At 41.8% G+C, this 26,419-nt stretch overlaps 1 protein-coding gene across 3 annotated transcripts in view; it reads left to right on the forward strand.

The window, feature by feature from the left end:
* The window catches only part of LOC124014542 (sodium/potassium/calcium exchanger 2-like), a 184,087-nt gene that overhangs the window by 87,470 nt on the left and 70,198 nt on the right, over positions 1-26,419 (forward strand). For 2 of the 3 annotated variants that reach the window (XM_046329657.1, XM_046329658.1), the window contains exon 3: positions 24,447-24,488. The exons of the other annotated variant lie outside the window; for it this stretch is intronic. In XM_046329657.1, the coding sequence (XP_046185613.1) occupies positions 24,447-24,488 (42 nt within the window). The remainder of the gene's footprint in view (positions 1-24,446; positions 24,489-26,419) is intronic. 3 annotated transcript variants of the gene reach the window in all.

Genomic DNA, 26,419 nt, shown 5'->3' on the forward strand with positions numbered 1-26,419 from the left:
ACCATATGTGAACTGATTAAACCCCATCTATCTTCAGAGCTCATGCTGCTAGATGACCTAAACTGGAACATGCTTAACACCCCAGCCATCCTACAATCTAAGCTTGATGCCCTCAATCTTACACAAATTATCAATGAACCTATCAGGTGCCACCCCAAAGCCGTTAACACGGACACCCTCATAGATATCATCCTAACTAACTTGCCTTCTAAATACACCTATGCTGTTTTAACTGCCTCATTGCCTGCATCTGTAATGGGTCAGCGGTCAACCTGAAACACTTCAGTGAGCAGGCCTTTCTAATCGACCGGGCCCTTCTAATCGACCTGGCCCGGGTATGCTGGAAGGCTATTGACCTCATCCCGCCAGTAGAGGATGCCTGGTTGTTTAAAAAAATGCCTTCCTCACTATCTTAAATAAGCATGCCCCATTCAAGAAATTTAGAATCAGGAATAGATATAGCCCTTGGTTCTCTCCAGACCTGACTGCCCTTAACCAACAGAAAAACATCCCATGGCATTCTGCATTAGCATCGTACAGCCCCCGTGATATGCAACTTTTCAGGGGAGCTAGAAACCAATATACACAGGCAGTTAGAAAATCCAAGGCTATCTTTTTCAGGCAGAAATTTGCATCCTGCAACACAAAGTCAAAAATGTTCTGGGACACTGTAAAGTCCATGGAGAATAAGAACACCTCCTCCCAGCTGCCCACTGCACTGAGGATAGGAAAATAAAGTATAGTAGATAAATCCACTATAATTGAAATTTTCAATAAGCATTTTTCTATGGCTGGCCATGCTTTCCACCTGGCTACCCCTACCCCGGTCAACTGCACTGTACCCCCCACAGCATCTCACCCAAGCCTTCCCAATTTCTCCTTCTCCCAAATCCAGTCAGCCAGCTGATGTTCTGAAAGAGCTGCAAAATCTGGACCCCTACAAATCAGCCGGGCTAGACAATCTGGACCCTTTCTTTCTAAAATGATCTGCCAAAATTGTTGCAAACCCTATTACTAGCCTGTAAAGACCTATATCTATCCTACCCTGCCTTCCTAAGGTCTGCGACTGCCAAGTCAACAAACAGAGTACCGACCATTTTGAATCCCACCGCACCTTCTCCGCTATGCAATCTGGTTTCAGAGCTGATCATGGGTGCACCTCAGCCACGCTCAAGGTCCTAAACGATATCTTAACCGCCATCGATAAGACACTGGCCCTTCTTTAGACACTGTGTTAACAACCCTCCAGACGAGCTTCAATGCCATACAACCCTCCTTCCGTGGCCTCCAACTGCTCTTAAATACAAGTAAAACTAAATGCATGCTCTTCAACCAATCGCTGCCTACACCTGCCCGCCCGTCCAGCATCACTACTCTTGATGGTTCTGACTTAGAATATGTGGACAACTACAAATACCTAGGTGTCTGCTTAGACTGTAACCTCTCCTTCCAGACTCACATCAAACATCTCCAATTCAAAGTTAAATCTAGAATTGGCTTCCTATTTTGTAACAAAGCATCCTTTGTAAAACTGACCATTCTACCGATCCTCGACTTCGGCGATGTAATTTACAAAATAGCCTCCAATACCCTACTCAATAAATTGGATGCAGTCTATCACAGTGCCATCCGTTTTGTCACCAAAGCCCAATATACTACCCACCACTCAAACCTTTACGCTCTCGTTGGCTGGCCCTCGCTTCATACTCGTCGCCAAACCCACTGGCTCCAGGTCATCTACAAGACTCTGCTAGGTAAAGTCCCCCCTTATCTCAGCTCACTGGTCACCATAGCAGCACCCACCTGTAGCACGCGCTCCAGAAGGTATATCTCTCTGGTCACCGCCAAAACCAATTCTTCCTTTGACCACCTCTCCTTCCAGTTCTCTGCTGCCAATGACTGGAACGAACTACAAAAATCTCTGAAGGTGGAAACACATCTTGCTCACTAGCTTTAAGCACCAGCTGTCAGAGCAGGTCACAGATTACCGCACCTGTACATAGCCCATCTATAATTTGCCCAAACAACTACCTCTTCCCCTACTGTATTTATTTTATTTATTTATTTATTTTGCTCCTTTGCACCCCATTATTTTTATTTTTACTTTGCACATTCTTCCAAATTTACCATTCCAGTGTTTTACTTGCTATATTGTATTTACTTTGCCACCATGGCCTTTTTTTGCCTTTACCTACCTTATCTCACCAATCGTTTCTTTTTGGGGAAGGTTTTAATTGTCTCTGTGGGTACAACATCACCGATGCACTTGCTAATAAACTCGCTCACCGAATCAGCGTATTCATCAATGTTATTGTCCGACACTATGCGGAACATATCCCAGTCCACGTGATTGAAGAAATCTTGAAGCGTGGAATCCGATTGGTTGGACCAGCGTTTAACAGACCTGAGCATGGGCGCTTCCTGTTTTAGTTTCTGTCTATAGGCTGGGAGCAACAAAATGGAGCCGTGGTCAGATTTTCCGAAAGGAGGGCGGGGGAGGCCTTCGTATGCATCGCGGATGTTAGAGTAACAATGATCCAGGGTTTTGCCAGCCCGGGTTGTGCATTCGATATGCTGATAAAATTTAGGGAGCCTTGTTTTCAGATTAGCCTTGTTAAAATCCCCAGCTACAATAATTACAGCCTCAGGACATGTGGTTTCCTGTTGAAGTTCTTTCAGGGACGTCGATGTGTCTGCTTGGGGGGGATATACACGACTGTGATTAAAATCGAAGAGAATTCTCTTGGTAGATAATGCGGTCGGCATTTGATTGTAAGGAATTCCAGGTCTGTTGAACAAAAGGACTTGAGTTCCTGAATGTTGTTATGACCACACCACGTCTCGTTAATCATAAGGCATACACCCCAGCCCTTCTTCTTACCAGAGAGATGTTTGTTTCTGTCAGCGCTATGCGTGAAAAAAACAGGTGGCTGTACCGACTCTGATAACGTATCCTGAGTGAGCCATGTTTCCGTTAAACAAAGAATGTTCAAATTTGATGTCTCTCTGGAAGGCAACCCTTGCTTGAATTCCGTCTACCTTGTTGTCAAGAGACTGGATATTGGCGACTAGCATATTGGGTTGCGGTGTGCGATGTGACCTTCTAAGGAGCCTGGCCAGAAGACAGCTCCGTCTGCCGTGCCGTTGTTTTGGGTCACCGGCTGGGATCCGATCCATTGTCCTGGGTGGTGGACCAAACAGAGGATCCGCTTCCGGAAAGTCATATTCCTGGTCGTAATGTTGGTAAGTTGACGTCACTCTTATATCCAATAGTTCCTCCTGGCTGTATGTAATAAAACTTAAGTTTTCCTGGGGTAACAATGTAGGCCATCTCTGTCGGCGTCAGAAGAGGAGGTAGATGTGATACAGTAGACAATAATGAGTTCCCTATTGTGAGTTTACCTTATCGTGGGCTGTGAGGAATTATTGCAATCCTTTCATTATATTTTCAATGGCTCTCTTTATTATCTAGATTAGAGTATCCACATGCCTTTTATTTGTGTGCCTTTTCTTCTGCAATGGCTCTGCACTATTGATGAGTTTGAAATAGGAATAATTATTCCTCATTACTTTGATCTTATTTCACCTTTATTTATACAAGTTAATTAAGAACAAATTATTTTTTAACATGACGACCTGTCAAACACATCAATAAACAACAATTACACTATACATATCTACTGTATATAGGCATACAAATCAATTGCACAATACATGAAAAGCAAACACAAAACATGAAAAGCAATCATATGAAATAAACACATTCTTCAGTAAAAATGCCCTCTAACATCTGCCTAAATTGCCCTAGAGGCACCAAATCCACCAACTTTAAGGACTTTTGGAGATTATTCCACATGAGAGTTACACAAAAAACTAAACCAGATTTACCTAGCTCAGTGGAGAATGGTTTTATTGATTTATTCGGATCCAATGACTTATGACCCAAGACGGGCTCAGTTAATCCCTACCAATGTGACTATGAGTCTTCATAATGCTGCATCAAATGTACATTATCCTAGGGGCGTTGTAAGTAACTTAATTTATGTCCCACTAATTGACCTGAATACCTCTGTTGATCCTACAGCTATTGTATACAGTAATCATGAGCCTATGAACCAGAGTTACTCAGTTAACCCTAGGTGTGCCCTAGTAGGAAGACCACTTTGTGCAGCTCACCCTGCACTATCAGCTCCAATATAAATAACACGAGCAAGTCTATTTCTGATAAGCTTCCCAGTAATGCATTAAAAACAATCAAGCAATCCAGAAAAGTACTTAAAATATCCCATATTAACATATGCAGCCTGAGAAGCAAGGTCCATTAAGTTAATTAATAACTGCTTGTAACAGATGACATTCATATTCTGACTACCGAAAAGACAGAAATGCCAACGGGGGCGGTGTTGCGGTCTATATAAAGAACCACATTCCAGTATGGCTTAGAAATGATCTGATGTTAAATACTGTTGAAGTAATATGGATACAGGTTCATCTGCCTCACCTAAATCCAATTATTATTCAATCCAATTGTAGACCACCAAGTGCTGACAGTCAGTATCTGGATAATATGTGTGAAATGCTTGATAATGTATGTGAAATCAACAGAGTGGAAAAAACTTCAACCTGTATCAGGTTGTCAGTCCACCTACTAGGGTATTTACAAACAGCACAGGAATGAAATCATCAACATGCATTGATCACATATTTACTAATGCTGCAAAGATTTCCTTTAAAGCAGTAAAAAAATCCATAGGACGTAGTGATCACAATATAATAGCCATATCTAGGAAAACCAAAGTTTCAAAGACTGGGCCTAATATAGTGTATAAGAGGTCATACAATAAGTTTTGTAGTGATTCATATGCTCGGAAGCCAGGGTAGCGTCCAAAAAACTCTCATCGGCTCCAGAGTCAATGAGGACCCGGAGAGATTTAGACTGGCTACCCCACAACAGAAAGGCAGGAACAGGGGTGCGAGCAAGGGAAGCAGGAAAGTTCTCCATATGGCCCACCAGAGTTCTCGCTCCTACCAGGGAGCCTGATCTCTTTTAAGGACAAGAGGACACAAAATTACCAAGAGTCCTTCAATACAGACGCTTCTTCGTGTTGATCCTGTATTGCCGTTCCGCTGGTGATAACCCAGCTCTACCTATTTGCATAGGCTCGGGAAGCGGTGACTCAGCCGTCTCCATCGACTCTCGGGGCAGGTTGGGAAGCCTCGGGTTCTCTCGGCAATGGGATCATTGGGGACTACTGAGATGATTCAGATGTACGGTGAAATCCCTGGGCGTGTGAGCGAAGTTGAATTTCCTCTCCCTCCGTTGTTACCGTAGTCGCACATCGATATGGATGGTCAAAGCGATGAGGGAATCGAGATCCGTAGGTAACTCCCGAGCAGCAAGCTCGTCCATGACCTCCTCCGAGACGTCGTGCAGGAACATATTGAACAGTGCATCCTTGTTTCAAGCGCTCTCTGCTGCCAACGTGCGGAAATCCACTGCATGGTCAGCCACACTACAGAAGTCCTGCCAAAGCTTCCAGGCAGCTTCTCTCCTGGAGAACGGGGCGAAAAAAAACTTCTTCACCTCTTCCCCTCCGGACTAACGCATATGGCCAGCTGTTGTTCCCATACAGCAGTAGCCCAGGCGAGAGCCCTCCCGGACATCAACGTGATGAGATAGGCTACCTTGGAGCGATCCAAGAGAAGGAGGAGGGCTGAAGCACAAAAATTAGGTCACACTGAGCTAGAAATGCTCGACAGGTGCCTGACTCTCAATTGAAGTGGGGTGTACACGGGGCTCCCAAGAAGGTGGAGTGGTCGATGAGACATACTGCTAGCAGCCGAGGAGCTGCGGGGTTACCACTGTGGTAGGCTGCCTCCCAGACAACCACAGAATTGCTCCAGCAAACTGTTCAATGTCCGGTCATGGCATTGAAGGCCACGAAGCAATTCCTCGTGCCTCCCGATGGCGGCTCCTTGGGAGGAGATAGCGTCGCGCAGCTGGCCCGGGTCTGCTGGGTCAGTCATGGCCAGTTCATACAATCAGGAATCAAGGTGAGACCCATGCATATACTATAGTCCTGGCATGAGCAGCAGGGCGCTGAAATGTTGCACGATTTTTAACAGAATGTTCGAAAAAGTAGGGGGTAGGAGTAACAGGTTAATGCAGCTGGTGGCCACACCAGATACTGACTGTTACTTTTGACGTTGACCCCCTTTGTTCAGGGACACATTATTCCATTTCTGTTCGTCACATGTCTGTGGAACTTGTTCAGTTTGTGTCTCAGCTGTTGAATCTTGTTATGTTCATACAAGTATTTACACATGTTAAGTTTGCTGAAAATTAACACAGTTGACAGTGAGAGGAGGTTTCTTTTTTTGCTGAGTTTACATCTTGTAATGGATAATGTGGAAATTGAGCAAGTTGAGATGACTAAACTGCTCGGAGTAACCCTGGATTGTAAACTGTCATGGTCAAAACATATTGATACAACAGTAGCTAAGATGGGGAGAAGTCGTCCATAAAAAAAGGGTTGCTCTGCCTTCTTAACAACACTATCAATAAGGCTGGTCCTACAGGCCCTGGTTTTGTCACACCTAGACTACTGTTCAGTAGTGTGGTCAGGTGCCACAAAGAGGGGCTTAGGACAATTGCAGTTGGCTCAGAACAGGGCAGCATGGCTGGCCCTTAAAAGTACATGGAGAGCTAACATTCATGACATGCATGTCAATCTCTCATGTCTCAAAGTGGAGGAGAGATTGACTTCATCATTACTTGTTTTTGTAAGAGGTGTTGACAAGCTGAATGTACCAATCTGTCTGTTTAAAATACTAGCACACAGCTCAGACACCCATGCATACCCCGGAAGACATGCCACCGGAGGTCTCTTCACAGTCCCCAAGTCCAGAACAGACTATGGGAGGCGCACAGTACTACTACATAGAGCCATGACTACATGGAACTCTATTCCACATCAGGTAACTGATGCAAGCTGTCGATTCAGATTTAAAAAGCAGGTAAAGATGCACCTTATGGAACAGCAGGGACTGTGAAGAGACATGCAAAGGTACAGAGACATGCATGCTCACAAATTGTGATATTGTTGTATGGTGGTATTGAACATTTTGTTTTGTGGATATGTGGTGGTGTCGGGATGTTATATGATGTACTGTTTTATCTTTAGCTCATTCAGTACAAACATAGTTCACTGTTTTATATTTAGCAGCTCCTGCCCCATTGGGAAAGCTATTGTACTGCCTATACAATTTCCCTCCATGCAAGAGTTGAACTGTTTAAATGATATATGGTCCTTATTAAGGCAATGCGAGGACTGTTTAAACAGTTCAAACCATTTGGCCCGTAAGGCAACCATAAGGATGGTCTGCCAGACTCCGGCTCTTGCACAGAAGAAAATCTGCATAGGTCCAGACTGTGAGCCACTTCTCTCCCTTTGATGCTTAATGAGCATGTGTTCTGAAGTGGCCTTTTCAATTGATTTGACCATTGTTTGTCCCACTGTTGTTTTAGGCCCTGAGGACTGAGGTGTGCAGATGGTTTTGAGTATCTTTTTTTTAGTATCTTTGTCTAGCTTTCAGGATATTGTTAGATTCTTCGATAATCGTAAAAATAGTTCACAGTATAATTGTAATACCAATGTATCAACGCCTTGAAATGATACATTTAGCTGTTTGCAGGTTTAGCAAGACATAGACTAGAGAAATCCTGGATTGCAGCCAGTTCTCTTTCATAAACAATTTATAATGCTCTATTCAATTCTGTGTCTACACAATGATTTAGCTTTAATTGCGCAGGTGTTCTGGTTGTCATGGTATCACAATGTATATCCAAACACAGGACCAGGCTGATACAGATGCCTATTTGAGCACCTCATTTCAGAATAGCCTCAAAATGTATAATCTTCATTAGGTCTAAGACACAAGACGATACAATGCAAAACAGAGGGGCAATTCTCTCTTTGATAATTTTATTTAGAATGAAATGGGCCCCTCCCATGTCAAATAGGTCATAACATCAATCCATCCCGATTTGGTTGCACTTGCCTCTTTGACACATGTAAAGCCATTCTGCTGGCCTTGGTACTTTTTCAAGATTCAACGTCACACGTGGCAAGGATACTCAAGGTGAAGAACTGAGACAAATGAGAAACTGGAAGCTCAATCGATACTGGCTATTTTGAAAGCTAATGTAGCCACTGTAAAAGCACCGTCTGAAGGGCACTGGTATCCTCAGTGTTCATCCCGAGGGGATTTTGTGCTGTAATGTAGTGGTCTGAGCAGGACTGATTTCTTCATCCCGCTCCTGTCTGCACTAGCAGCTGGTCCCAAACGCAACCGCAGTCCCACAATGTTATTTTAGGCATATGTGACGCAGCTCACTTTCCAGCCACGGTCCCAGCAATTTTGCGCCCTAAGGGCAATAAACAATGTGTTTCAAAAAAAGTTTATCACATGTCCCGTTATATTATGTTATCTGTATTACTGGGCTATATCAGCCACTATGCAAAATATAGTTTGAAGAAAGCAGAGTTGGAGAGACTTGCACTTTCTCTTGAGCTATTTTTATGGATTTTTTTTTAGGAATGGGAAGATTTTCAGATGGAGAAATATGGGTGATCAATACTTATTTCTAGGCAATGTAGTAAACTATAGCCTAATCATATTTATTGACTGGTTGGTTCGAGCCCTGAATGCTGATTGGCTGAAAGCCGTGGTATATCAGACCATATACCACGGATATGACACTTTTTTTTTTTTTACAGCTCTAATTTTATGTTGGTAAACCAGTTTATAAAAGCAATAAGGGATTCATACTGCAGGAGGGAGTGGGTGGTCTTTGGGATGTAAATATTTTTGTTGTCCTGCAGATTATTTGGAAACGGTCTTTCTGCTTTGTATGTGTTAGCCTACCTATTGTATTAAAAGTACGTATTTTGGACATTATTCACACAAGGAATTTGCTGCTTAAACTTTGGTAGCCTACCTCTCCTTTGGTAGCCTACCTCTTCGGCGTGCGAGTTCAAGTGCACCTATGTGTGGTCTCATTGAAATAGAGTTGGCTGCCTACATGGGTGGAGAATCCCGTGGCAGTTAACTTAAATATGAAATTAACCTAAATATGTTTAGACTGTAGTTTACAAGTGTCTGTAAATAAATATTGATAATGGAAAGAAGTGGAAGGCGCTCAACCAACATGAGTTGAGGTGCAATCAACATTTTTATCATCAGTGAAAAAGAAAAGGCACAAAGCGCATAGGTTAGGCTACTATAGTGAGCAAGCATTGTGCCTTTTCCTTTTCAATAACTATTGATTACCCATGTATTTGTTTCTGCCTGCAAATCCTCCTCCTAAAAGATGGGCTAAATTCTATATGCAAAATGTAGCAAGTGTCACTGTCATCATTTTTGCTGTTAAGTAGCCATATGTCAGGATTTGGCCAGGGTTGTTCCGGTTTTTGGTCACTAGATGCCCCCATTGTGCCTTTTGACCTTTTCTTTTCCCTTGATCCCCATTATTATTTGCACCTGTGCCTCGTTTCCCCTGATTGTATTTAAACCCTTTGTTTTACTCAGTTCTTTGCTCTGTGTTTGTATGTTAGCACCCAGCCCTAGTACTCTGTGAACTCTTGTTGATCCCGGTGGACTCTCTTGTGGAATTCTGTTTTTTGTTCTTGTTTGTTTGTTTTTTAAGTATCTTTTGAGGCTTTTTTGTGCTATTACCATCCACCTTGTGGATTTACCTTTTTGTCTTGGAGGATTACCTTTGTTCTTGTGGAATTTCTTTTGAGGTTGTGGAGTTTTCTGTCAGGACCCGGTTACAAACCCGGGTCTCCGGAGTGAGAAACAGTCACTAAACCAACTGAGCCACGAATAGTCAGCAGAACCCAAAAGATGAGGCAGACACAGCAGTACTTGAGACGGTGTATTTAATGAAGTAAAATGTGAAGTTCTTCAGGAAAACATGTAACTCCACAACCTCAAAAGGAATTCCACAAGAACAAAGGTTATCAGTTATCTTTCCAAAGAAATGTACTTCCTAATTAAGCAATAAGCCCGAGGGGGTGTGGTATATGCCCAATATACCACAGCTAAGGCTGTTCTTTGCACAACGTAACACGGAGGGCCTGGAAACAGCCCTTAACAATGGTATATTGGCAATGTACCAGAAACACCCAAGGTGCCTTAACATCCTGACCCCGCCACAATGATCTTTGCGGGGCGCGGGCATCCTTCTATTGTAATGTTGTTGGTCTAAGCAGCACCAACCGACTGCTGTGAGAGAGGGTTAGCGTTTCAGTTTATGTTACACATAATACACAAAATCTTAGGAGAACTACTGTGGTCACTCTTGTTTTCTTCTCTCCCATTGACTTTATGTATTGAAATAACTGTCATTCCCATGTAGCTCAACCTCTTTTGAAGTTGTTGTAGTAGCAGCCGCAGCAACGGTGGTAGTAGTAGTAGTACTAATAAGTGTTACTATCTCTCAGGGGGAAGTAGGTTTTTAAGCAGAATTTTTTTGCCTGTGAGCTTGGTAAATATTGTAATAATGCAGTTCATACTCATCAATAAATGTGGTTGCTTTATGCATGCATTTGTGAAAATGACACAGCATTATTTCTCCACTTGCCTCCCACCAACATTTACATTTACATTTAAGTCATTTAGCAGACGCTCTTATCCAGAGCGACTTACAAATTGGTGCATTCACCTACCAACAAGCGCAGCCTGATTCGGGGAGAGCAATTTTGGCTCAGTTTTGTTGGGCATGTGGAACGTTGCCTTGTGGGAAATCAATGATTTGGCAGCTCCTGTAATTAGTTCTGCTTGTTAGAAAAATGAAGGGGTACTAATTTGCAAGTGGCTGGCTTCTTGACTTGTTGTCTCCCCCCCCCCCCCTTCCATGAAGATCATTATTATTATCTTCTCTTGGTAAATCTAAGAACCCTTATGGCAGAGGCGAAGTTTTGCTGCTCAACAGTTTCATGTCAAATCAGTGCAGTTCTCAAAGGGGTGACTGACAGCCTGTAGCCTGTACTGCCGCACTGTATGCACGTACTGGTCAACTTCTGCTGGCTATTCACTACAGCATCTTGGATTGGAAATCAGGCCTCCCATCTTCGTATTGGAAAGAGAGCTAGCCCATGACAGCTGGTAAGACTATGATGCGTCTGCCAATTTTAGGGAACCAAAAGCTTGATTTGATAGCAACCACAAGCAGAATGTGTATACAGTTGAAGTCAGAAGTTTACATACACCTTAGCCAAATACATTTAAACTAAGTTTTTCAAAATTCCTGACATTTCATCCGAGTAACAATTCCCTGTTTTAGGTCAGTTAGGATCACCACTTTATTTTAAAAATGTGTAATGTCAGAATAATATAGAGAATTATTTATTTCAGCTTTTATTTATTTCCACACATTCCCAATTGTTTAAATTAGGTCAAACGTTTCGGGTAGCCTTCCACAAGCTTCCCACAATAAGTTGGAGGAATTTTGGCCCATTCCTCCTGACATATCTGGTGTAACTGAGTCAGGTTTGTAAGCCTCCTTGCTCGCACACACTTGTTAATTTTTTCATTTATGCCCTCAAATTTTCTATAGGGTTGAGGTCAGGGCTTTGTGATGGCCACTCCAATACCTTGACTTTGATTTTCTTAAGCCATTTTGCCACAACTTTGGAAGTATGCTTGGGTCATTGTCCATTTGGAAGACCCATTTGCGACCAAGCTTTAACTTCCTGACTGATGTCTTAAAGATGTTTCTTCAACATATCCACATGATTTTCTTTTCCTCATAATGCCATCTATTTTGTGAAGTGCAGCTGGCCCTCCTGCAGTAAAGCAGCCCCACAACATGATGCTGCCACCCACGTACTTCATGGTTGGGATGGTGTTCTTCGGCTTGCAAGCCTCCCCTTTTTCCTCCAAACATAACGATGGTCATTATGGCCAAACAGTTTTTTTTTGTTTCTTCAGACCAGGGGTAGTCTGGCTTCTTTATGGCCTTCTTGGAGCAGTAACTTCTTCCTTGCTGAGCGGCCTTTCAGGTTAGGTCGATATAAGACTTAATCTCTAGGAGACAGAATGTGTATCTTTTCTGAGTGGTATGATGGCTGCGTGGTCCCATGGTACTATTGTTTGTACAGATGAACGTGGTACCTTCAGGTATTTGGAAATTGCTTTCAAGGATGAAATAAGGTCTTGGCTAATTTATGATTTTATATTACATCCACAGGTACACCTCCAATTGACGGAAATTATGTCAATTATCAGAAACTTCTAAAGCCATGACATTTTCTGGAATTTTCTGACCTGTTTAAAGACACACGAAGTTGACTGTATGTAAATGTCTGACCCACTGGAATTGTGAATACAGTGAATTATAGGTGAAATAATCCGTAAACAATTGTTGGAAAAATTACTTGTGTCATGCACAAAGCAGATGTCCTAACTGACTTGCCGAAACTATAGTTCGTTAACAAGAAATTTGTGGAGTGGTTGAAAAACGAGTTTTAATGACTCCAAACTAAGTGTATGTAAACTTCCGACTTCAAATGTACATACAGTATTGGTAATTTGGTAGTTTTATCAAATTTGATTCAACCTTTATTTTATCCAGGAAATCCGATTGAGACCAAAGCTTATTTTGCTAGGGAGCCCTACATGTGCACGAATTATACAACATTTACAAATAGAATGTAATAAAAACATACATTTCTTGTAAATATTGTAAGAAAAGCAATCACATTCATCAACAAGGAGGTCTTACATTCACAACCTGAACTGCCTTAGAGTTAACAGAGCATCAAGGTGCAGAGAGCTCTGCAGATCATTGCATACACAGCTCACAAAAAAACGCAGATTTACCTAATCATGTAGAGGTCAACTGGACCTCTAGATTTAGCCATCCGTGTGATCGCGTTTGGTGAATCGTATTGTATATCTAATTTGACATTGAAGTAAAGTACGGTGAAAGTTTGATCCATCTACGAGACATAGACCTTTCCACTAACAGTCCCGGTCATCCTGTATACGGTTGAAATTGACAGGTTTTGTCATTTAAAGTTGCCTACAGTGCCTTCGGAAAGTATTCAGATCCCTTGACTTTTTCCACATTTTGTTACGTTACAGACTTAAACTAACATTGATTAAAACCATAATGACAAAGGAAAAGCAGGTTTTTAGAAATGTTTGCAAAACTATTAAAAATAAAAAACAGAAACCTTATTTACATAAGTATTGAGACCCTTTGGTATGAGACTAAAAAAATTAGCTCAGGTGCATCCTGTTTCTATTGATCATCCTTGAGATATTTTTACAACGTGGTTGGAGTCTACCTGTGGTCAATTAAATTGGTTGGACATGATTTGGAAAGGCACACACCTGTCTATAAGGTCCCACAGTTGACAGTGTATGTGAGAGCAAAAACCAAGCCATGAGGTCGAAGGAATTGTCCATAGAGCTCCGAGACAGGATTGTGTCGAGGAACAGATCTGGGGAAGGGTACCAAAATATGTCTGTAGTATTGTAGGTCCCCAAGAACACAGTGGCCTCCATCATTCTTAAATGGAAGAATTTTGGAACAACCAAAACTCTTCCTAGAGCTGAGCGCCCGGCCAAACTGAGCAATCCGGGCAGAAGGGACTTGGTCAGGGAGGTGACCAAGAACCCGGTGGTCACTATGACAGAGCTCCAGAGTTCATCGGTTCATCTGCTTGGTGGAGTGCTGCAGACAACCATCTCTTTAGCACTCCACCAATCAGGACTTTATGGTGTAGAGGCCAGACAGAAGCCACTCTTCAGTAAAAGGCACATGACAGCGCTCTTGGAGTTTGCCAAAAGGCATCTAAAGACTCACAGACCATAAGAAACAAGATTCTCTGGTTTAATTAAACCAAGATTAAACTGTTTGACCTGAATGCCAAGCGTCACATCTGGAGGAAACATGGCACCATCCCTACTGTGAAGCATGGTGGTGGCAGCATCATTACTTTTGGGATGTTTTTCAGCGGCAGGGACTGTAGTTTCTGATTGATAAAATGACAAAATGTCTGTGTTTTAGAATTAGTTTCTTATTAGGATTTATATCGATGTGTTAGAATACAGCTGTTTACGTAACAAAATGTGAAAAAAGTCTAGGTGTAACGGTTTTCTTCTGGTGAAAGAGAGGCGGACCAAAATGCAGCGTGGTGGTTATTCATGTTTTTAATAAAGACGACTATACATGAACAGACTAAACAAAACAAGAAAAGTGAAAAACTAAACAGTCCTATCTGGTGCAAACACAGAGACAGGAACAATCACCCACAAAACCCAACACAAAACAGGCTACCTAAATATGGTTCCAATCAGAGACAATGACTAACACCTGCCTCTGAGAACCATATCAGGCCCAACATAGAAATAGACAAACCAGACACACAACATAGAATGCCCACCCAGCTCACGTCCTGACCAACATTAAAACAAGGAAAACACATACGAACAATGGACAGAACATGACACAAGGGGTCAAAAAAATAGGCAAGGTGGCTTCTCTCCCTCTAAAAACATAAATATTTTGGTCTTCATATAATTTTGGCCTTTATTCAGATTACAATCTTTCACTTTCGTTTTTTGGAGAGAAAAAAACATTAAAACAACATATCGTTAAATATAGCCTACCCACTATGGTCAACTATTTCACTACCGTTTCACACTGCTCTGAGACAAGCATGGAGAAATTAAATTGTTCAATTATATTCCATAATATTCTTAAAATGTATGTGTTGACAGAATATAATCAAGTGATGTCTGCTAAATAATCAAGTTGATGGCAGTCATATAGTCTCGGCACCTACTTAAAGCTGAGTGACTCACTCATTCATGGCTTTGGATCAAAATAAATACTTTTATTTTTATTTTTTATGTAACTAGGCAGGTCAGTTAAGAACAAATTATTATTTACAATGATGGCCTACCAAAAGGCAATATGCCTCCTGCGAGGTTTGGGACTGGGATTAAAAATATATATAAATGACATGAAAAATATAAGACAAAACACACATCCCAAAAAGAGAGACAACACAACACTACATAAAGAGAGACCTAAGAAAACAACATAGCATGGCAGCAACACATGACGAGTACCAACAATCTTTCTGATAGTCTTTAATAAAGAAATGTTTTGGTTATCCTGACCTGGACACCATGTACAGTATTATAATTGCCCATTATGGGCTATTAGCAGGACAATATACGCTTATTAACACCTCTCTGTATTTTGATACTTTGTGCAAGGTAATTGGAGAGGAGAGTCCTTGAAAAAAATATTTTTGGGTGGTCAAACTAGCACTAACTAGCATTAATGGTAACAATGTCTGACAATTAAGTAAAGCTCCATATAATTATATACTGTAAATCTACCGTAGGCAACATGATTATCACTTGTGTTGAGTAATGTGCTGTTAAATGTGGTGTAGGTATTATTTATTTAAAAAACATACTGAAGTTAGAAGCAATAGGATTTGAAGCAATAGCCTACCTGCTGTGGTCAACTATTTCAGCACCATTTCGCACTGCTCTGAGACAAGCATGGGGACTGGTCTTGATAAATCAATGAGATTTCTATTTTTACTGAATCTCTGTTTGGGTATGGGTTAGACTACAATTAGGGTATGGAAATGTTATGCTCTTAGTACTGTAGCCTACTCCTGACCATCACGTTGTACAGCTCCAGATTTTCAATTCCATCCTAACGGAAACCCTGAGGGTTTCATTGTTCTTCAAATAAAAACACCATAATATTAATCAAATTAATGAAGAAAAACTTCTTAAAATCAATCTCATATATGATGTTCTTGCAAAAAAAGGTTTTAAATTCTCTAGTACAGCCACTATTGAAGGCTATCAAATACTTCTCAAATATGCCCTCTGGTGGACAAACTTGCACTAACTAGCATTAATGGTAACAATTACATAACACTCCATAGAATTATGCGGCAGCCTGCAAGGTGTGCTGCAGTATGATGCAACGTTTAAAGCAGGAACCACTGTTAGTGCTATTTGACCAAGAAGGAGAGTGATGGAGTGATGCATCAGATGACCTGGTCTCCACAATCACCCTACCTCAACCCAATTGAGATGGTTTAGGATGAGTTTGACCGCAGAGTGAAGGAAAAGCAGCCAACAAAAGCTCATATGTGGGAACTCCTTCAAGACTGCTGGAAAAGCATTTCATGTGAAGCTGGTTGAGAGAATGCCAAAAGTATGCAATGCTGTCATCAAGGCAAAGGGTGGCTGCATATATTTTTCTTTAACATTTTTGGGGTACTACATGATTTCCATATGAGTTCTTTCATAGTTTTGATATCTTTACTTTTATTCTACAATGTAGAAAATAGTAAAAATAAACTTTTTCCACCACTGATTTCAGATAAAGATTCAATAAAACAAGTCTCAAATATAAGGAAAATGTCTATACTTTTCAGCTGTTTCAAAAACATTGCTCTGCTATTAAGATGTTTACTGTAGGAGCATTTGGCTGCACAAGACAATTCTGTTTACATCCAATGCCTCGGAGGGGGTGACTCTCAAGCAAAACTCTCCCTGTGGCATAGGAGACGTGACAAGTTTGCATGACAGTAAAAGTTCTAGCCGAGTGTATTTTCTCAAAACCTCGAGAGCAGGGTTATTCAACTCTAATCCTACGAGGTCCGACGCCTGCTAGGTTTCTGCTCTATCTGATAATTAATTGTACCCACCTGGTGTGCCAGGTCTAAATCAGTCCCTAACGAGAGGTGAACAATGCCAACAAGCAGTGGAACTGGCCTCGAGGTCCAGAGTTGAGTTTGAGAGCTCTAGAGAATCTTTCATAGTGAGAATACAGTCTTAGCCTTAATCACAGTCCTGCTATTCATTTGCAAATTAAGGTACATACATTACAACTTTTTTTATTTATCATGATCAAATGGCCTCTGATAGTGTATTTACTGAGGTAGAGAGCCTTGATTTTTGCACTTAGGCCATACTTCCAGTCCCAGGTATTATTCAAAACATTTCAGACAATTCTGAGATATTCCAATGTTGCAGACTTCTTTCTAATCATCTTGAATACTAAAATGGCTAATTAGCTTAAGTTGTTATCTAGGTCATTCCACATTATTTTATGTCCGTTGGACATTGTGTGTAAATTGTGTTAAAACACTACATGTAACAGTTGGATTACATACATGTACAGTATGCTCTAACTACTGTAAACCAAATCCCAATGTTGGCATTGTCCCACGTAATATTTTATCCAAATTCTATGAAGAATTTAATCCACTTTACCCAAGATTGTCCCAAAGTCGTCATCATTATTGCGAAGCCCTAGTTATTTTGTTTGTATGGGAAAGTCTGGAGATTTAGTTATGATTAGTGATTAATTTAATTTTGTCCCCCAGGTTTAAGGTCAGCCCTGTAACTTGAACTGAACTTTCGTTTTAATATAGTAAAATTATATTTAAAAAAACAAAAAAACATTAAATATATAAAAGTCAAATTAAAGTGCAAAAACGGAGCTGCTTCTACTCTTTTTGGACATTTTCTGGTGGTATGTGGTGGAAAATGGAATGCATCGAGCATAACCCATTCATAGATCGGCTAGAAATGTTTTAACAAGTATAAATATTGTTGTTAAGCTTGCATTCAATCCCCCCTCCTCCGTTGCACACAACAAGCTTTCATTCCCCGTCCCCTTGTCACATGAGGAATTATGGCTGATTTAAGATTAAATCCTCAACCCTGTTATGTCACTTTTATAGTCACTTCTGGCAATTGTCTCTTCAACCATGTTACATTGACATCAATTTCTCATCAACCATTTGCTATAACAGGATTGACACTTGCGTAACAAATATGTTTCTTAAAAATAAAAAATTCTTGGCAACTACAAAGTTTATTCCAATACATTTGTGTAGAGAAAGAGGATATTAAAAAGCCATTGAGTAGATGTGGAATTCAAATCACTATGAATCCTCTACTTTCAGTACTTTTTAAGAGGAGCTGAGCGACAGAAACAACTTCTAAGGTTGAAAATGGCCTATGTGGCATCGATATTAGTGAGAAACGTATTTTATTGCCAAAATTGACTACAAAGTGTAAATAGTATAATTTTGGTCATAAAGTCAAGTTGTCATGCTGCGTCACACAGCTGCTAAGCTATTCTTCACGCTCAGGTGGCTGTTTGAGATATTTCAAGGAACACAAATGGTAGAGAACATTACACACCCACTTCAAACTCATAGCATTTCTTAATGAAAAGTGAGGCGAAATTATTGAGTTCAGCCCCCCTTTAATGGATAGTTGTGGACAGGAGGTCTGTTTTACACGTAATACTTTTGCTTTCATCGAGGATGTTTCCATGATCCGTTTCCTGGAATGATCCTGATGTGACATTACATAAGAAGTGGAACCAGAGCTATTGGGATTAGCACGCACAGTGACTCCAGAAGACGTGCTAATCTCCCTGTCATTATTAGTCATGATATTTAACACTAGTTTAATGAGAGAAACAGATTATATGACATTCTCCTGTTCTATCTGCCTCTCTGGGTTGCCTTTAAGAAAGGTACAAATCATTTAAATGGATTTATTTAAAATCAGGGATTATTCAAAAAATATGGAATGGCAGAAGAAGGTTTTAGCGGTTTAGTCCTGATAAATCTGGACTAAAAGGGAGGTCCAGGTCCTTTTGATAGATAAAATGTTCAGGTGTTGGACTGGTTGAGTGGGTAACACTATCACCTCTGGAATCATATACTTTCCCCTGTGGCAGGTTTGATCCCCCAGATGAGCCCTATGCACTTCTGCTACCTCCAGGGCTGTAGTGGTGCCTGGAGAAGTGCATATACTAAAATAATTCCCAAAATGGCCACCCTTGGAAGGAATGGTGCTCTGTGTGAAACATTATATGAGAAACAGTGACATGTCCTATTAATGACTTAAAATAAAAATGCATTTGTTTATTAGGTACACCCATCTAGTACCAGGACGGACCCCCCTTTTCCTCCAGAACAGCCTGAATTAGTCGGGGCATAGATTCTACAGGGTGTGGCGTTCAAACGTTGCTCAATTGGTATCAAGGGACCTAACATGTGCCAGGAAAACATTCCCCACACCATTTCATCAATGCCGCCAGCCGGCACCATTGACATAAGGCAGGATGGGGCCATGGACTCATGCTGCTTATGCCAAATCCTGACTCTGCCATGAGCATGATGAAACAGGGACCAGGATTTGTCAGACCAGGCAATGTTTTTCCACTCCTCAATTGTCCACGGTTGGTGATCACATGCCCCCTGGAAACCCACTTCTTATTTTAATCAATCAAATTAAATCAAATGTATTTATGAAGCCCTTTTTAAATCGGCAGATGTCAAAGTGTTATACAGAAACCCAGCCTAAAACCCCAAACAGCAATAAATTCAGATGTAGAAGCAGGGTGGCTAGGAAAAACTCCCTAGAACAGGCAGGAACCTAGGAAGAAACCAAGAGAGGAACCAGGCTCTGAGGGGTTGGCCAGTCCTCTTCTGGTTGTGTCGGGTGGAGATTATAAGAGTACATGGCCATTCAAGGCCAGATTTGAACATCTTGAAGAACAATGTTCATAGATGACCAGCAGGGTCAAATAATAGTCAGTGCTTGTAGAGGGTGCAACAGGTCAGCACCTCAGGAAAAATGTCAGTTGGCTTTTCATAGCCGAGCATTCGGAGGTTGAGACAGCAGGTGCGGTAGAGCGAGAGAGAGTCGAAAACAGCAGGTCCGGGACAGGGGTAGCACGTCCGGTGAACAGGTTCCTTAGCCACAGTCAGAACAGTTCCAACTGGAGCAGCAGCATGCCCAGGTGGACTAGGGACAGCCATAAATCACCAGGCCAGGTAGTCCTGAGGCATGATCCTAGGGCTCAGGTCCTCTGGGAGGGAGAGCTGATAGGAGATGAGCCCGATGTGGTCGTGTGCTGCAATAGCCCATCCGTGACAAGGACCGGCAAGTTGTACGTTCCGAGATGCTGTACTGCACCGTTATTTGCCTGTTTGTGGCCCAGCTGTTAGCTTGCACTATTCTTGCCATTCTCTTTCGACTGCTCTCTTCAAAGAGCTGTTTTCACCCATAGGACTGCAGCTGACTGGATGTGATTGTGCACTATTCTCGGTAAACCCTGGACACTGTCGTGCGTGTGAAGACCAGGAGGCCGGCTGTTTCTGAGCTATTGGAACCGACGTGCCTGGCACCGACAATCACTCCATGCCTAAAGTCACTTAGGTCACTCGTTTTGCTCATTCTATCATTCTGTCAAACCGTAACTGAAAGCCTCGATGCCTGTCTGCCTGCTTTATATAGTAAGCCACGGTCACGTGACTCACTGTCTGTACTGGCCACTGAGTGTATTTGTAAACCTGTAGTAACCTTAGAACAATTGGCTGAGAATTTGGTTCATGGGTAATTGGATTGGTTCATGCTCATACATTCTGAATGGCCACTTGATTAATGATTCATCTTTGTTTTTGATTGGAGATACCTTGTGTCAATTCCAGAACATTGCATAGGATTTTCTACCTGCAGCGACACTAGCGGGATATTACTGGAAATACCGGTAAAAGCACACTGCCTTATGAAATTGTTCAAAACACAGGGCCCTACTCATGGGAGATGTGACTCACTGTGCCCAAGGGCTTTACCTAATCTCAAGCTGTCAAATCACTATTTGTTTACTTATTTCCCATGTCATTCAAATACAGCAATATATAAGCGCAGAGCTTCTCTTAGTATGCAACTGATAGAATGTGTAAGCACAGTGCAATGTATGTACTGTGTATGTAACGAGATGTGTATGCTCTTAGAAAAAAGGGTTCCTCGGCTGTCCTCATAGGAGAACCCTTTTTTCCATGTAAATTAAGCAGTGATTACGACTACCCAAGGAGACTGCAAATAACATTTCTGGATATTATTTTTTAAACACTCCTAGCAATAGTTATGCAAGGGCACACGACAACACTGAACAAAACATGAGACCTGAGCAACTGGCCCAGTCCACAGAGGAACATAAATGGTAATCCGGAAGGTGATCCCAATAAGCCCAATCAGGGTCATCTGGATACTAGAGGAAACCCACAGGTGCACTCCAGTGGCAACCACAGGTAGTACACTCCAGGAAGAAACCCTGACCTGTGACACTTTCAAGATTAGGAATATAAGAAAGGTAGTCTTTGAAAATGTGTTTTAAGGCCTGTGAGGTGGCTCATTGATATAAATGAGGTGGCTGATGTAGGTAGCACTCAATCAGGTTGGAGATGACAGAGGACAGATGGATGGCTTGACCATCAGTTGTAGGGCAGATGTTTCCAGCACTGGCGACCTGCTTGGTTGTCCCAATAAGCATAGCCTCAGTCTTAATGCTGTCCTGCTGGAGGAAGTTTTCTTTCATCCATACTCTGTCATAAGGCAGCTGCCAAGTTTTCCTAGGGCTAAGATGGTGCCTGTTTTGGTGTTAATATATACTTCAGTATCGTCAGCGTATGATGTTATAGATGTTATAGTCTCTGAGAATTTGACTGAGGGAGCATGTAGATTAAGAACAGAATAGGCCCCAAAAAGGACTCCTGTTGGACACTGCATGTGACTGTAGACTCCACCGATCTGGACTCCAATCGTTATGTATTGCTTCCTATTGGAGAGGGGTAGGAGGAGAACCAGGTCAGAGCAGTTCCAGAACTGCAGTGTGCTCTCTGAGATGCCACAGGAGGGTATTGTGGTCAACGGTGTCAAAAGCAGCACTGAGATCTAAAAGGCGAAGGAGCCTAGGTGATCCAAAACCTGCATCCATTAGTAGGTCGTTGGTAACTTTCATCAGAGTTGTTTCGGCGCTGTTTGCAATGATTGGAAGCCAAACGGGAAAACTTTGTATACCTGCTCGCAAGACAGATGGGATTGATAGAAAAGGGAGGTTGGAGAGGATGTCCTGTAGTTGGATAGGATGTCCTGATCAAGGTTGGGTTTCTTCAGTAAGGGAGTGACTGCGGCTGTTTTGAAAAGTGATGGTACCTCCCCGATCAGCAGGTGAAGATGGTGACAAAAAATAAAAGCTGATCGTACAGCATAGCAGCTTGCTTGGTGGTCTTTGTTGGCCAGTAGATGGACAGTGAGGCCATCCTTCCTCCGACGCCTCTAAAGCTTACAGCCATGAGTCTTAATTCACAGCAGTTCTTCAGTGAACCAGGGTGAAGAGCGTTAGAAGGTTACTTTTCATGTTTTTTGGGGGGGGAGCAAGGATGTTCTGGGTAGTACTCAGAGTGCTGTTATACAGGTTGACCAAGTCGCAGAGTGCCAGCTCAGGCAGTGTGGGCTGTATGTGTGCCAGGAAGAGGGATGGGTTCAATTTCCTTAGGATGCAGAATTTAATTGTCCTCTTTGGGCAGTGGAGAGGAGTGGGCACAGTCAGAGACAGTGTCACAGCCTTGTGGTCATATATGCCAAGTTTGAGGACATCCAAGTCATTGCCAGTGAAAAAGAGGTCCAATGTGTGTCCACGGTTGTGGGTGGGGACATTAACATGTTGCACAAGGTTTTGACAGTCCAGCAAGTTAGGGAAGTCAGCAGCCATAGTGGACTTGGATGAGTCAACATGTTACATTTGACCAAAATCACAATGTTGGAGATGGTGGGGCAAATCAATCCCAGAACAACAGCAAATGATCTTGTGCAGATGCTGGAGGAAACAGGAACAAAAGTATCTATATCCACAGTAAAACGAGTCCTATATCGACATAACCTGAAAGGCCGCTCAGAAAGGAAGAAGCCACTGCTCCAAAACCGGCATAAAAAAGCAAGACTACGGTTTACAACTGCACATCGGGACAAAGATCGTATTTTTTGGAGAAATGTCCTTTGGTCGGATTAAATCAAATATAGAACTTTTTGGCCATAATGACAATCATTATGTTTGGAGGAAAAGGAGGTAGGCTTGCAAGCCGAAGGACACCATCCCAACCGCGAGACACGGGGTGGCAGCATCATGTTGTGGGGATGCTTTGCTGTAGGAGGGACTGGTGCACTTCACCACTTCACCTCCTCCTTTGCTGGAGGAGGGACTGGTGCAGTTGAAGCAACATCTCAAGACATCAGTCAGGATGTTAAAGCTTGGTTGCAAATGGGTCTTCCAAATGGACAATGACCCCAAGCATACTTCCAAAATTGTGGCAAAATGGCTAAAGGACAACAAAGTCAAGGTGTTGGAGTGGCCTATAGAGGGCAGAACTGAAAAAGTGTGTGCGAGCAAGGAGGCCTTACAAACATGACTCAGTTACACCAGCTCTGTCAGGAGGAATGGGCCAAAATTCACCCAACCTTTTGTGGGAAGCTTGTGGAAGGCTACCCGAAACGTTTGACCCAAGTTAAACAATTTAAAGGCAATGCTACCAAATACTAATTGAGTGTATGCAAACTTCTGACCCACTGGGAATGTGATGAAAGAAATAAAAGCTGAAAATAAATCACTCTCTACTATTATTCTGACATTTCACAATCTTGAAATAAAGTGGTGACCTAACTGACCTAAGACAGGCAATTTTTACTAGGATTAAATGTCAGAAATTGTGAAAAACTGAATGTATTTGGCTAAGGTGTATGTAAACTTCCGACTTCAACTGGATGTGTAACATCAGGCGTTAACTTAAAATCCCAAAGCCTACTTCCAAATGTTATTTTCTTCAGGATCGCAGTGCAAAGGTTGTTTATCTGCGTTTGTTTGAATCCTGGCCTGGGTTGGCATCTGAGGATGACAAAAATGCTACAAACAAGTTATTCTTGTCGTGGCTTAGGATGATGCTTGGGGGCGAGTCTGATGTCATTGGTGGAAACAAAGGAAACAATACAGGATACATAACAAGAGAAATAACACAATTGAGAGACATAATTCAATCTTTGAAGTTACTGGAATTCCACATAAGTAGGTTTAATATGCAAGTCTTTAATATCTTCCGGATAAAGGGAATTGGCACTTGTAATTTCTTTACATGTACTAGTTTATATATAAATCGTAAATAATTACATGAATGCTAGGTTTACCTTTTCCTCTATTTGTTTGAGTCGATTGGGGTGCTGCAGAGTTAAATGGTCTGTGAATAGAATGGTTTTCCATGTGGCTGATTAATCTCAAAAGCCTGATGAGAAGAACATTTTTAACCATAAGCCTATCTTGGTCTGCTAGATAGTGAGTGACACAGCACAGCGGTGGTGTCAGTCTCTTGAATCTGTCTATGTCAAATCATCATCAATACGACAATGGAATGTCTCTCTACTGTCTTTTCATCTGTCTACCTGTGGTTTGTAAGACATGCTTCACATCTATGTGCTCTTTCTCTTTCTCCCTCTCTCACTTTTTCAACTCTCTTTTCTTGGATATGAAGGCTGTGAGTCCCGGGGCACCAGAGGATGAGAGCAAGCTGTCGGTAGGTCCTGTCTGGTTTGTCTATGTTTGTGTTTGTGTCTATGTAGCTACTCTAACTTTTTTCTCTCCTTCCCTACTATACTCTAAATCCAACCTCCATGTGTGCCTGTAGTATCTCCGTCTGTCCTTGCAATTCTAAAATGACTCTCTCAGTAGGTCACTAGTGCACTAGCATGCAATGACACCTCCAGTTTCAAACGCTTGAAGAACAGTTTATACATCCAAAATGCTAAAAACAAAGTTCTTATATATATATATATATATATAGTACCAGTCAAAGGTTTGGGCACACCTACTCCGTCTAGGGTTTTTCTTAATGCTTACTATTTTCTACATTTTAGAATAGTAGTGAAGACATCGAAACTATGAAATAACACATATGGAATCATGTGGTAACCAAAAAAGTGTATGTTTGGTGGGAAGTTGAGGGAATATTCTCTTAAAACACATAAAACTGGACACATGAGTGGTCTTGCAAAGCTCCCATTAAACGTGTTTAGAAAATATACAGTACCCCGCCATCCTTATGGCCTTTCACAAAGTGCAGACACTCTGTCTGCCCCCCCTCCCCCGCCCGCCCGCTCAAACCCAGGAAGCCAAGTGGTTAAACTATAGTCAGTGCCACCAACCAATAGTATTAGCATTTTCTTATCAAAACCCCTCAAAATTAAAATGTCCAATGTTAGCATGCTTTTGCATGCTTTTGCATTTGCCCATTGTGTACAGTAGTTCAATGAGTTGGGTTGAAGTAATTTTGATATGATTTGGGCATGATATTTGAGTTCAAATCAAACCAAATTTAATTTGTCACATACACATGGTTAGCAGATGTTAATGTTAGTGTAGCGAAATGCTTGTGCTTCTAGTTCCGACCATGCAGTAATATCTAACACGTAATCTAACAATTTCACAACAACTACCTTACACTTGTGTGTATAAAGGAATGAATAGGAATATGTACATAAAAATATATATGGATGAGCGATGGCCGAACGGCATAGGCAAGATGCAGTAGATGGTATTGAGTACAGTATATACATATGAGATGAGTAGTGTAGGGTATGTACACATTATATAAAGTGGCATAGTTTAAAGTGAATAGTGATACATTTATTACATCCCATTTTTAATTATTAAAGTGGCTAGAGATTGAGTCAGTATGTTGGCAGCAGCCACTCAATGTTAGTGATGGCTGTTTAACAGCCTGATGGCCTTGAGATAGAAGCTGTTTTTCAGTCTCTCGGTCCCAGCTTTGATGCATCTGTACTGACCTTGCCTTCTGGATGATAGCGGGATGAACAGGCAGTGGCTCATGTGGTTGTTGTCCTTGGTCATCTTTTTGGCCTTCCTGTGACATCGGGTGCTGTCCTGGAGAGCAGTTCTGGAGATGTAACATGTCACTTAGTTATTTGACTGGTTTCATGGAAAGGACTTGCACATTGTTTCACCAAAAGACACAATTAAAGGCAACATACATTTTTTAAACCAATGGGATGTCACAGGTGGGATCTGAACCTGGAGCTCTCACAGGAAAAACAAACATCTTGACTGTTAGACCAAGGGGAAATTACATCTTGTGCCCAGGGTGACAATGATTTTGAAGTCACAGTTAGGGCTACTTCATCACAAGACCATGAGCCCTATTGATGGTCACGAGATTCACCCCCTTTTGACCTCATCCTCGATGAGACACCGTCCTACAGTTGGGTGCCATTTTCACAGGCAGGATCTGAACCCAGGTCTCTCAAAATCTTGACTGTTAGATTAAGGGGACATTCCAGGGCAGGGAATTTCCACTACAGGGACAATCAAACTTTAGACCTGATACAGATAATGACCTAAGAAGAGGGCCAGCACTCTGCATTTTGCTTTGGAAATGATGATACTGCATTATTTTGTATGAGAAATACAGCTAACACTACAGTGTTATAG

The sequence above is a fragment of the Oncorhynchus gorbuscha genome, linkage group LG25 (assembly GCF_021184085.1).
Source record: "Oncorhynchus gorbuscha isolate QuinsamMale2020 ecotype Even-year linkage group LG25, OgorEven_v1.0, whole genome shotgun sequence".
NCBI classification, from domain to species: domain Eukaryota; kingdom Metazoa; phylum Chordata; class Actinopteri; order Salmoniformes; family Salmonidae; genus Oncorhynchus; species Oncorhynchus gorbuscha.